The following is a 12,716-nucleotide window of genomic DNA, read 5'->3' as shown; positions in this document are numbered from 1 at the left end:
TGGTATCTCATTGTGGTTTTGATTTGCATTTCCCTAGTGGCTAATGATGTTAGTTAAGCATCTTTTAATGTGTTTATTGACCATTTATACATCTCCTTTGGAGAAATGTCTATTCAAGTCCTTTGCCCATTTTTAAATTGTGTTTGGTTTTTCTCTTGTTAAGAGTTCTTTATATATTGTGGATACTAGACCCTTTTCAGGTATATGATTTGCAAACACTTCCCCCATTCTGTGAGTTGTCTTTTTTAACTCTCTCAAAAGAATAACATTAAAAAAATTTTAATTTAATTTTGATGAAGTCCAGTTTATTGATATTTTTTTCTTTTAGTACTTGTACTTTTGCTGTCATGTCAAAGAAACCACTGCCCATCTTAGATCATGAAGATTTACCCCTGTGTTTTCTTCTAAGAGTTTTAGCTCTTATATTTAGGTCTTTGATCCATTTCGAGTTCTTTTCTATATATTGTATGAGATAGGATCTAACTTCATTTTTTGCATGTGGCTATCCAGTTGTCACAGCACCATTTGTTGAAAAGACTTATTTCTTTCATTTAATGTTCTTGGCATGCTTGCTGCAAATCAGTTAACCACAGATGAATGGATTTATTTCTGGACTTTCAGAATAGAGATCTATTCCATTGGTCTCTATGTCTGTCCTTATGCTAGTACTACACTGTCTTGATTTATCTAGTTTTGTAGTAAGGTTCAAAATCAGGAAGTGGGAATCTTCCTATTTTGTTCCTTTTTTTCCCTTTAAGATCATTTAGGCTTTTTGGGGTCCCTTGCAATTCCATATCAATTTTACAATAAGTTTTTCCATATCTTCTAAAAAGCACATTGGGAAGGGCACCTGATCTCAGGGTCCTGACCTCAGGGTTCTGGGATCAAGCCCCACGTCAGGCTCCGTGGGGAGCTCAGTAGGGAGTCTGCTTCTCCCTCTCCTTTTTCTGTCCGTCCCTCAGCTTGTGTACTCTCTCATTCTGTCAAATAAGTAAATAAAATCTTTAAAAATATTTTTTAAAAAGCACATTGGGATTGTGATAGGGATTGCTTTGAATTTTTAGATCACTTTGGGGAGTTGATCACCATCTTAACATTAAGTCTTCCAATTCATGAATGGGATGTCTGTCCATTTATTTAGGTCTTTAATTTCTTTCAGGATGTTTTATAGTTTATAGTGTACAAATCTTGCATTTCTTTGGTTAAGCTTATTTCTAACTTTTTATTTCTTTTTGATGCCATTGTGAATGGAAGTGTTTTCTTAATTACCTTTTTAGGTTATTCATGCCCAATGTATAAAAGTTCAACTAATTTCTGTGTGTCGATCCTGTATCTTTTAATTTTGATTAATTCCTTTATTAGCTCTCGTAGATTTATGGAGATTCTTTAGAATTTATTTTTTGTTAATTTTTTATTTCTTTTTTCATATTATACCTTTTTTATTGACTTCTCTGTATAAATTCACTTGGTATTTTCTTCTGCTTTTATGAAGAACGTAAAATCTATCTGGGAATTTTTTTCCCCAAACACTGTAGTTTTCAATTTTAGGAATTTCTGTTTGGTTGCTTTTTTAAAGTTTGCATTTCTCTTTGAAACCCCTCACCTGACTATTCATTATAATTATACTGACTACATCTATCTATCTATCTATCTATCTATCTATCTATCTATCTATCTATCTATCTATCTATCTATCTATCTATCTATCTATCTATCTATCTATCTATCTATCTATCTATCTATCTATCTATCTATCTATCTATCTATCTATCTATCTATCTATCTATCTATCTATCTATCTATCTATCTATCTATCTATCTATCTATCTATCTATCTATCTATCTATCTATCTATCTATCTATCTATCTATCTATCTATCTATCTATCTATCTATCTATCTATCTATCTATCTATCTATCTATCTATCTATCTATCTATCTATCTATCTATCTATCTATCTATCTATCTATCTATCTATCTATCTATCTATCTATCTATCTATCTATCTATCTATCTATCTATCTATCTATCTATCTATCTATCTATCTATCTATCTATCTATCTATCTATCTATCTATCTATCTATCTATCTATCTATCTATCTATCTATCTATCTATCTATCTATCTATCTATCTATCTATCTATCTATCTATCTATCTATCTATCTATCTATCTATCTATCTATCTATCTATCTATCTATCTATCTATCTATCTATCTATCTATCTATCTATCTATCTATCTATCTATCTATCTATCTATCTATCTATCTATCTATCTATCTATCTATCTATCTATCTATCTATCTATCTATCTATCTATCTATCTATCTATCTATCTATCTATCTATCTATCTATCTATCTATCTATCTATCTATCTATCTATCTATCTATCTATCTATCTATCTATCTATCTATCTATCTATCTATCTATCTATCTATCTATCTATCTATCTATCTATCTATCTATCTATCTATCTATCTATCTATCTATCTATCTATCTATCTATCTATCTATCTATCTATCTATCTATCTATCTATCTATCTATCTATCTATCTATCTATCTATCTATCTATCTATCTATCTATCTATCTATCTATCTATCTATCTATCTATCTATCTATCTATCTATCTATCTATCTATCTATCTATCTATCTATCTATCTATCTATCTATCTATCTATCTATCTATCTATCTATCTATCTATCTATCTATCTATCTATCTATCTATCTATCTATCTATCTATCTATCTATCTATCTATCTATCTATCTATCTATCTATCTATCTATCTATCTATCTATCTATCTATCTATCTATCTATCTATCTATCTATCTATCTATCTATCTATCTATCTATCTATCTATCTATCTATCTATCTATCTATCTATCTATCTATCTATCTATCTATCTATCTATCTATCTATCTATCTATCTATCTATCTATCTATCTATCTATCTATCTATCTATCTATCTATCTATCTATCTATCTATCTATCTATCTATCTATCTATCTATCTATCTATCTATCTATCTATCTATCTATCTATCTATCTATCTATCTATCTATCTATCTATCTATCTATCTATCTATCTATCTATCTATCTATCTATCTATCTATCTATCTATCTATCTATCTATCTATCTATCTATCTATCTATCTATCTATCTATCTATCTATCTATCTATCTATCTATCTATCTATCTATCTATCTATCTATCTATCTATCTATCTATCTATCTATCTATCTATCTATCTATCTATCTATCTATCTATCTATCTATCTATCTATCTATCTATCTATCTATCTATCTATCTATCTATCTATCTATCTATCTATCTATCTATCTATCTATCTATCTATCTATCTATCTATCTATCTATCTATCTATCTATCTATCTATCTATCTATCTATCTATCTATCTATCTATCTATCTATCTATCTATCTATCTATCTATCTATCTATCTATCTATCTATCTATCTATCTATCTATCTATCTATCTATCTATCTATCTATCTATCTATCTATCTATCTATCTATCTATCTATCTATCTATCTATCTATCTATCTATCTATCTATCTATCTATCTATCTATCTATCTATCTATCTATCTATCTATCTATCTATCTATCTATCTATCTATCTACCAATGCAGGACTCGATCCCAGGACCCTGGGATCATGACTTGAGCCAAAGGCAGATGCTCAACCACTGAACCACTCAGACGCCCCTGATTTTGCTGTGCTTCTGTTTGAAAATGAGAGCCTTTTGTCACACCAGAGTTAGGAGTGATTCACAACTCGGAAAACTCACTTGGAAAGCCTGTTAAGCCTATTATAAGGCCCCTCCCATGATAGTCTTATTCAACAGGTCTTGCTATATCTTTTGAAATGTATTTTTTTCAGTATTCACTACAGGTGACTCTGATGCTGGGAGTTGGGAGATCCTAGACCATATTTTCACTGCCCCGAGTTCCAGAGGGTCTATTTGAATAATTGATTTTATTAACTGTTTATTTAATTCACTTATGAGTTTAAGGGAAGTTGTAAAATATACACATACTCTATAGCCAGATGACATACTCTAAACTCAACAACGGAGATTCCCTTAGGGCTATTTTGAATCACATGCTTGAACTTGAGTGCCATAGTCAGGTGAGGATAATGCTTGATGGCTCTGCTCTCTTATTTTTAGCCCAGTTTCGAAGATAGCTATGGGTCTGTGTTTAGGTCTAATACCTAGAGATTTCTTAATGAGAGCCAATCAGGCATGGCAAGACTAGTGGCTATTTTTAAGTTTGATGGACTCTTGGTTTAAGCTATTGCTGGGAACGGCTAAGCTCTCACCTGCACACACTCAATCTACAAGTTGCCAGAATTTTGCTGAGCCTGATTTCATTGTTATGCTATAGAGTCTCACTAAACAGTGCTTTTGTCTATAGTGCTTACACCATAAGGTTTAGGATGCCAAAGAAATTGAAAAAAATTTTACATTAAATGTACATTACTTGCTGTCTAGGCATCATAAGTTAGTTTTCATGAAAAGCCAGTTACATGGTGTTCCTTTAGGGCTTCTGGATCCATAGAGCTCCTTGACTAGTGAGGTCTCAAAGAGTAACTAAAATGATACAGAGAACAGAGGGGCTTTCTCCAAGCAATTTCTCAGAAAGGAAACATCTGGCGGAAACATTTAGCATAATCAATTTGCCAGTTCAGCAAATGTTTATTGAGCAACTACTATGTACCAAGCACGGTACTAGGGGTTAGGGATACTGTCGTGAATAAAACAAATGAAAACTCTTCGTCATGGAGTTTATATGTGTAGTGGGAGATGTGGACAATAAATAAGATACATAAGCAAAATATACAGTATGTTAGTGATAAAAGTGCCAAGGAGAAAAGAAAAACAACATAGGAAGGGGATGATGGGGCAGCCCCGGTGGCGCAGCCTGGGGTGTGATCTTGGAGACCCAGGATCGAGTTCCACGTTGGGCTCCCTGCATGGAGCCTGCTTCTCTCTCTGCCTGTGTCTCTGCCTCTCTTTCGCTCTCTCTGAATAAATAAATAAATAAATCTAAAAAAAAAAAAAAAAAAAAGGAAGGGGATGATGAAGTGTCACGGTGGAGGGATACAATTTTAAATAGGTTAGCCAGGGAGGATGTCACCGAGAAGGTGGCTTTTGTATTGGGACTTGAAGGAAGTGAGAGAGGCAGCCACATGTACATGGGGGAAGAGCATGCCCAGCAGAAGGAAGAGCATGCCCTTAGGGAGGAGCACACATGGAACGTTTGAAGTTCAGCAAACCAGCAGTATGTCTGGAACAGAAAGTAATGGGAGGCATAGTCACAGAGGTAACAGGGAGATAGATCATGTGAGGTTAGTGGGAGTATGGACCTTATCATGTAGTCCCCAAATACCGGAACTATAAGATTGCCCTGAAGTATGAACACATTTCAGAACAACAAAACAAGAGACCTTACTCTGTACACTGAATGTTAAATTAACAACTCCACCAGATCACACAAGCAAATATATAGTACCCAGAAGAGGTGTTCTATAAATTCATGGATGAGAGTTGCATGAACAAGTTAGAAAAGGCTTCCAGAACCACTCTTAATTCTGTGTGACTGACCCCACAAAAGATAACTAGCATTCCATTCCTTCCCCTTTTCCTAGAATAAAAAACAGAACAGTGACCTGGATCTATCATTGGCCTGACCCATTAGCACTGTGTTGCGCCCCAGGCATTGGAATCACTGGCCATAAAAGAACCATATTTGGAACCAAGATAGTAGCTAAGGTTATCACTGAACCAACATAAAGTAGTGGGGGGTGGGTGGAATATGAAGAGATGTGAGAGCTGCAAATACCAAAGGGGACTCTAGTGCTATGTAAAGCTAGTTTGGAAAGAGCTAGTGAGTAAACAGAAATGAAGATTGTGTCCACCTGCTCAATTGTATCACTTTCCATTGGTGTGCAGGAGAGCGATGGCTTATCACCTGGCCTTCCAAGGGGCTCTCCTGACGCAAATATTGGGAGCTTCTCAGGAGTAGGAGGTGCTCTGGGGTGTCTTTTTGAGGTGTAGAAAATGCTATGTCAAGAAGCCTAGAGGAGAGTAGTTTGAGGCTCCTAGGAGGAACTCAGCTGGGAGCCCCAGGGACCAGATAGTTCAGAGAGGTAGAAGCCAGCCATAATGAGGACAAGGTGACAGGCTCCATCTCCACCTCATTGGGGGTGGGGGTACTCAGGTCCTCCCATCAGCCTGGCACCCGTGAACAGTAAATGTAAATAAAGGTAGTGTGCTGTTTCTGCAAATGCAGCTTACAGACAAGCCCTCTTTGAACCTGATTTTCTCCCCTCTACCCAGCCCTCCTATGGAGAAACCCCACAGCCCTGATTGGTTTTCCTGACACAGACTGTGCCTCTCACCCCAATCAGCCCCTCTTGTTAATTAAAGGGGTATAGGACAAGGGAAAACACAAATCCTTTGACCTTGTGAACTCCATTAAATGGTTGAGTTCCTGTCCTAAGGGCAAAGGGGAGCTCCTGAATCCTCTCTAAGCAGGGGCACAACCTGAATTCATTTCCCTTTTCTTGTTTTCACCTACAAGGGACCCAGCAGAAGTGTGCACCTTGCCTCTAAGGAGTCTATTGACCAGAAGGATTTTTTTCTTTAGGAATTCTTCAGCCAGACAAGTTTCCAGCTTTTGAGACCAGTGGCAGCATAGGGAGATGACTCATTCCTTTTCTCCCCCTCTCTCCAGAGCTCCTTTGAGCCCTCACCTGGACCAATCCGCTCACAATCTTTGACCACGTTTGCCATGATTGCCTCTCCTGGCAGCACTCACCTGCCCATGAGTTTCAACACCCCAGCCACCACCAAGGGCTGTTTAGATTCTTCAGCTGCTCGACACAAGATGGCTTTAAACCCCCGGAAACAAAAGAAAAAGAAGAACCCTCAAACCAGTGTAAGTACTTCAAGAGGCCTAAGAACAAACTCCCATATAGTAAAAGAGGAGTTCCAACCTTCACAAACTGCTTCTTGGGGAGTGGTATGGTTTAGGGGATCCATGCCCTAAGTAAGGATGGTAAAGTCAAGGGCACTATCCCAAGTTTGACACCCCCTCACCCCGCCAGAGGTGAGCAAACTTGTATCTAGTGGGTAGGATGTACTATCCATGTGGTATTTACATAAAATGGACTGAAGAAAGCAGAAACAGTGGCTTAAACCCCAGGAATTGCTTATTGGCTTAGTGTCTGGGAATTCATTCAGCCCTCTTTGTAGAGGACATTCAACCATGGCCCAGATCAGGAAATTATTAATCAGGTAAGACCCATGAGTTACAAATTGCAGCCCCATTCAACTCATTTGGAGGCAAGGCTTCCAGCAACTCCAAGCATTCAGAATTCAGCTATTAATGCCCCTAGAAATCTCATTGTCACATAGATGTCCCAAAGTTGTGTCACATGATTTTCTAGCAGGCAAAACTACATTTAGGCAAGCCAATTATGTTAAAAACATGGCCACGAGACTCAGAGATCTGACAACAAGGAGAAGTGACAGTTGATAGCTGAAAGATGGCAGAAATGATCTGGGGCCATTTAGTAGAGGGATCAAGAACCATGCCCACCTCAGTAAATCTAAATCTCTCAGGGCCACACTATATCATAGTCCAGTGTAATCGATCATGTTCCTTATTTATCCAAGTCATCAAGAAAAGTTTATCTGTGTTTTATATCTGTTTAAGAAGATAGGGAAATAGTGCCTTTGGAAAAGATTTTTACTAAAAGGTAAAAGATATTGGTGTTGTAAATTTTAATTTGCTAAAAGATGTTGGTGTTCAAAAAGATGTGTCAGTTAGCTGGAAGATTCACTTTGGTCAAACACTCAATTCTTCAGTGACTCTGGGCTATAAGTAAAGGGTTGTAAATTAGAACTGGAAGACACTCAAAGATTTTGTAGTTATAAGCATTTTACAGGGGAGGACATTAAAGTACAAATAGTTGCCTAAGGTCACACACCCAGATGGTAGTAGAGCTAGGGCCAGAACCCAGTGTTGACCTCCAGCCCCGTACTCTTTTCACCCCACAGTGCATCAAGCTTAGACACCTCAATTTAACTTTAGAAATTAGATGGCTTAGTTCATTAAGCATCTGACTCTTGATTTCAGCTCAAGTCAGATCTTGGGGTCATGGGATTGAGCCCCGCGTCAGGCTCCCAGTTCAGCAGGAAGTCTGTTTGGGATTCTCTCCCTCTCCCTCAGTCCCTCCCCCAACTTGTATGCTCTCTCTCTAAAAATAAATAATTTTTTTTTTTTTTAAAAAGAAAGAGAACAAAATACGAATTGAAAGAACAGTCAGGGACAGCAGGTCTGGGGGGCCCTCTGGTGGCCCTGAGAGTATCTCCTTGGTTGGCTGTCAAGCAGAAGGTGACCAATTACTATGCACTAAACACTATATATGCATTATCACCTGGACGTCTCACCACAAACCTGGGAGATGGGGAATGTTGGCTCAGGGAAAGGATGTAGGGCCTCTGATTCTCTTCCTTCAGCATAGCCTAATTAAGAAAAGGCCTGGGCATCACTTTCTAAGAAGGTCAGGACGTCTTCTTCCATGTGACTCTCCCTGACACATGGATGAATATGAAAGGGTCCAGGATCATGTTGGACACAGAGGCTGCTGCCACTTGCTCCTTGCTTTGGAGTTTCTTAGGTTCCCCCTCACCCCTAATTTATAGAGGTGGGCATAGAGATTTAGACATAGATGTGGGCATAGAGATTTAGAGAACAACCTGGCGAGGCTCACACAGCGAGTAAATACTGGAGCCGAAATTCGAACCCAGGCCTATCTCAACCTCATTCATGCAAAAGTAAACTACTTTGAGTTGAGTATGTTTGCACAGGCACCCTGAGTAGTAGCGTAAAGAGGAGGACATTTGCTTTTAGATGCATGGCAGAAAGGCTCACATGAGGCAAATTCTGGTAACCGTTCAGTGCAGTGCTACTCTGACATTTCCAAAGCTGCACTGTAATCATATGCAAGCCTTGTTTATATGAAATCAATTTCAACTCTTTCAGCATAAGGTTGAACCCTTCATTATTTTCCCTCTACTTTCCCAGCAAAACCCTGATTCTCTTTCTTCTTTTGAGCTGGAAAGGCTTAATTCATGCTTTCATTAAATTCCCTGAAAAGAAGCCAAATGGGATTTGAGTTTGGCTCCCAAATCTGCTGAAACAAATTTGGGAATTCCAATGTTGCTAAGAATATGATCGCCGTCAGGCCCAACAACCCCACTTTTGGATTGATGGCCTTGTAGTGTGGTTCAGCAGTTTCCGGGGTGTCACAGAGGGTTCTCTGCAGCATATCACTTAGAGACCAGAAACTTCCAATCTAGGTGAATCACTTCCAATAGGTAAAATGATCACATCTAGTAGGTGAAATGATCACCAGGGAATTAATGCCATTGGAAATAATTTCTATGGTTATTGTTATGCTCCCAGCAGAGCTATTTGGATATCAAGAACTTTTTTCCTAATGTTATTTTCTTTGGCAACCATGGAGGGGTGAGTGGGAAGCACTTCAGTCTGAAGCTCTTTCTTTCCCTCTTTCAGGCAAAACCAAAGCAAGAGGAGTCAATGCTTCTACTGGTTTCTGAAGAAGAGAAGAGTACAACCAAACCAAAAGAAGCTGACCGAAAGAAGCCGAAAAAAGACAATCCAGGTTGGCACAGCTTCACACTCATTCAGAAATGTGTTTTATGAATTTAATTGCACAGTGCTTTTTGAGAGGAGCTATATGAGATTTACCCAGGCTTCTGTCTGCCCCTGGTCCTCAAAGAGCTTTCAATTTAAGATGCATATCAAAGTGGTCCAGGTTTCTCCATCTATACTGCCTGCCTAATACCATTACCACTTGCATGGGATTAAGGTAAAAGATTCTACCTGGATCTCTATCCTATCTAAGTGAATTTCCAACCAGAGAGGTATTCTGAGCTTGCTTATTTATAAGCTTGTCTAATCCATGAAAACTAACAAAACCACAAAACTGTCTTGAACACACACACAGAGAGAAGAAAATGAAATGAAAATTAAATTTTCTTTCTTTTAAATATTTTTCTCTTACTTATTTTTAATAGTTGTCCCTTTTACACACAGAGGATAGGACCAATTCTGTGTTTGTGGGGGCAGTTACTTTGGTTTTCCATATAATCACTGGATGATGGGGAATTGACTTGCAATGTGTCTCACAGGTAAAGGTGGATCTGACTACTGATTTGCTGTTGATGAGCTGACCTTGTAATCAGTTCATAAAACTGAGATTTCACTTTGATTTAAAAATTTCCAGGTGGTTCAGCGGTTTAGCGTCTGCCTTCGGCCCAGGGCGTGATCCTGGAGATTTGGGATCGAGTCCCACATCAGGCTCCCTGCATGGAGCCTGCTCACACACCTGCCTGTGTCTCTGCCTCTCTCTCTTTCTCTCTCTCTCTCTCTCTCTCTCTCTCTGTGTGTGTGTGTGTGTCTGTCATGAATAAATAAATAAAATCTTTAAAAAAATCTTCAAAAATAATTTCCAACTGCAGAGGCTAATAGTGACCAGGTCACTCACTTTCTTCTGAATGGCTACTTCTCTGTAAGGAGGAATTCAATAGTGAATAGGTACCCGCTGGGCCAGGGCAGAATGTTTGAATTTTAGGAAGTGAAAGGCATGTATATTTTTCCTTTCCTTATTTTTCTTAGGTACAGGTGTCTCAGGCCTGGAACAGAGCAAGAAAACTGAAACTTACGATAAGAAGACAGTAGATCAGGCCGCAAGTGCAGATGCTGCTGGGAGTCAGAGCTACCCATTTTCAGCGGCACATGGAAGACGAGGTGCAAAGAAAGGTTTGAGTGCTTCAGGAACTAGTGAGTGTGTGCCCAGAGGAAGAAGCTTCAAACAATCCAGTCGAGGGCTCCGCAGCGGTGATAGGGCGGGATCCCCACCTGCCGATCAGAGTGCCAGAGATCATCTTCTCTGGAACCTGTCTTTGGAGCAGCAAGTTCTGGAGCAGCCCACGACTCCACAGGCAGAAAGTCCTACTCCTCAGGAGCTTCTTTCAGGTAAAGATGCCACCAGAAAGAGAGGTGCCGGTGTCGATTTGAAAGTCAGAAAAGGCTTGGCCTCACCAGCCACCCCGGAAGACTCGGCAGAGTCCATGGTCAGCGATCCATCGCCATGCCCTGAAGCCGAGAAGCCAGCGGCCAGAGCTTCTCTTTCCACAACCCAAGAAGATGTCATCTTCTCAGTTGCAATGGAGGCTCAAGTGTTTATGGATCCTTCTCATATCCAGTCAGAAAGGGAGGAAGCTTTCAGCTTTGATTTGCAAGCCATCAAATTGAAAATGGAGTCAGTTCAAGATATTCCAGCGGTTTGCAGAGAAAAGTCTCCCGGAAGCATTCTGCGGGCCGTTACAGCCAGCATCTCGGGTCCCACGAGCACTCAGGCCGAGGGGGTCGTGTCTGCAGAGAGGCTGCCTCCCAGAAGCCTCTCCTGGGTCTTGGCGGATCTCGAGGCTGAGGAGCCGTCCTCGGGTTCAGAGAGCTCCTCAGAGGAGGCCAGCGGGTCTGAGCTGCAGCTGCTTCCCGGGCGTTCATTCCAGTCCTTGGCGAAGCCCAGAGATGATGACCAGAAATTCTTCACGGAGTCAGAAAGTTCGGCTGTGGAACTGAGCAGGCCGGAGCAGCCGCTGGCTCCGCGATATTCTTCCCTGATCCTGACAATGCCCAAAGTTCAAGAAGCATCCTCGGATTCGGACAGTCCCTCAGAGGGCGAGAGCGACTCCGAGCGGCGCCTGGCTCTCAGGCACCCCTTGCAGTCCTTGGGGATGCCTGAAGATTACCTACAAGTCTTCTCAGTCTCCAAAAGCTCCGGGGACTCGAGGGCTTCAGAGGAGCTGACTCCCAGATGCGTGTCCCGGGCCTTGGGGCAGACGGAAGACTGGGCCTCCTCCGCCGAATCCAACAGCTACGTCGCGAAGTACAACAGCGCTGACGACTGGAGCACCTCGGAGGAAGATATGCGCCCCAGGCCCCCTGCCCAGGCCTCCGGGAAGCCCACAGACGTACTGGAGATCCCCTCGGGTTCAAAGAGCGCCCCCGAGGACTGGGGCGTTTCCTTGGAGGGGCTCGCTCAGTCCTTTTCGAGGCCCAAGCTTCAGCAGCAAGTGTCGTCGGAGGCCAGGGCCCCCCCGGCCCCCGGGAGCAGCCTGGTGGAGCCGGCCGGGAAGGTTGTCCCGTCCTGGCTGCGCCCCCAGGCCGAGCATCAGGCCCCCGGGGGCCGCGAGAGCCCGGCTGAGGACTGCAGCATTTCTCTGGAGCCGCTGCCCCCCAGAGTCTCCTCTAGGCCCATGGGGCAGCCTAGGATCGAGCAACCAGTCGCCAAAGGTCCAGAAATGGCGACTGCCGTAGGGGACAGGGCCGCGGAGCTGCTGCCCCCGAAACAGCCTTCTCAGCCCCCGCTGAAACCCGAGCAAGCCGTCCCCAAGAGGCCAGAGCGCCCAGTCGTGGAGGGGAGCGTTTCCGTGGAGGTGGTGCCTCCCAGAGGTCCGTTCCGGGCCTTGCCGAGACCAGCCGTCGAGGAACAAGTGTTCTTGAGCGTGCAAAGCGCCCCGGTCGAAGAGAACGTCGTGGTGGAGCCGCTGCCGCTGCCCAGACATGCTTCCCAGCG

The 12,716-nt window shown here is 41.4% G+C and overlaps 1 protein-coding gene across 1 annotated transcript in view; it reads left to right on the top strand.

The window, feature by feature from the left end:
• KIAA1210 (KIAA1210 ortholog) overlaps positions 1–12,716 on the top strand; it is a 36,269-nt gene that overhangs the window by 16,043 nt on the left and 7,510 nt on the right. Inside the window, exons 6-8 of the mRNA XM_041740475.1 lie at positions 6,776–6,979; positions 9,626–9,734; positions 10,751–12,715. Of these exons, the coding sequence (XP_041596409.1) occupies positions 6,776–6,979; positions 9,626–9,734; positions 10,751–12,715 (2,278 nt within the window). The remainder of the gene's footprint in view (positions 1–6,775; positions 6,980–9,625; positions 9,735–10,750; position 12,716) is intronic.

This window comes from Vulpes lagopus, chromosome X, assembly GCF_018345385.1.
Source record: "Vulpes lagopus strain Blue_001 chromosome X, ASM1834538v1, whole genome shotgun sequence".
Lineage (NCBI taxonomy): Eukaryota > Metazoa > Chordata > Mammalia > Carnivora > Canidae > Vulpes > Vulpes lagopus.
Note: the sequence above shows the minus strand (reverse complement) of the source record. Positions and strands in the feature narration are given on the sequence as shown.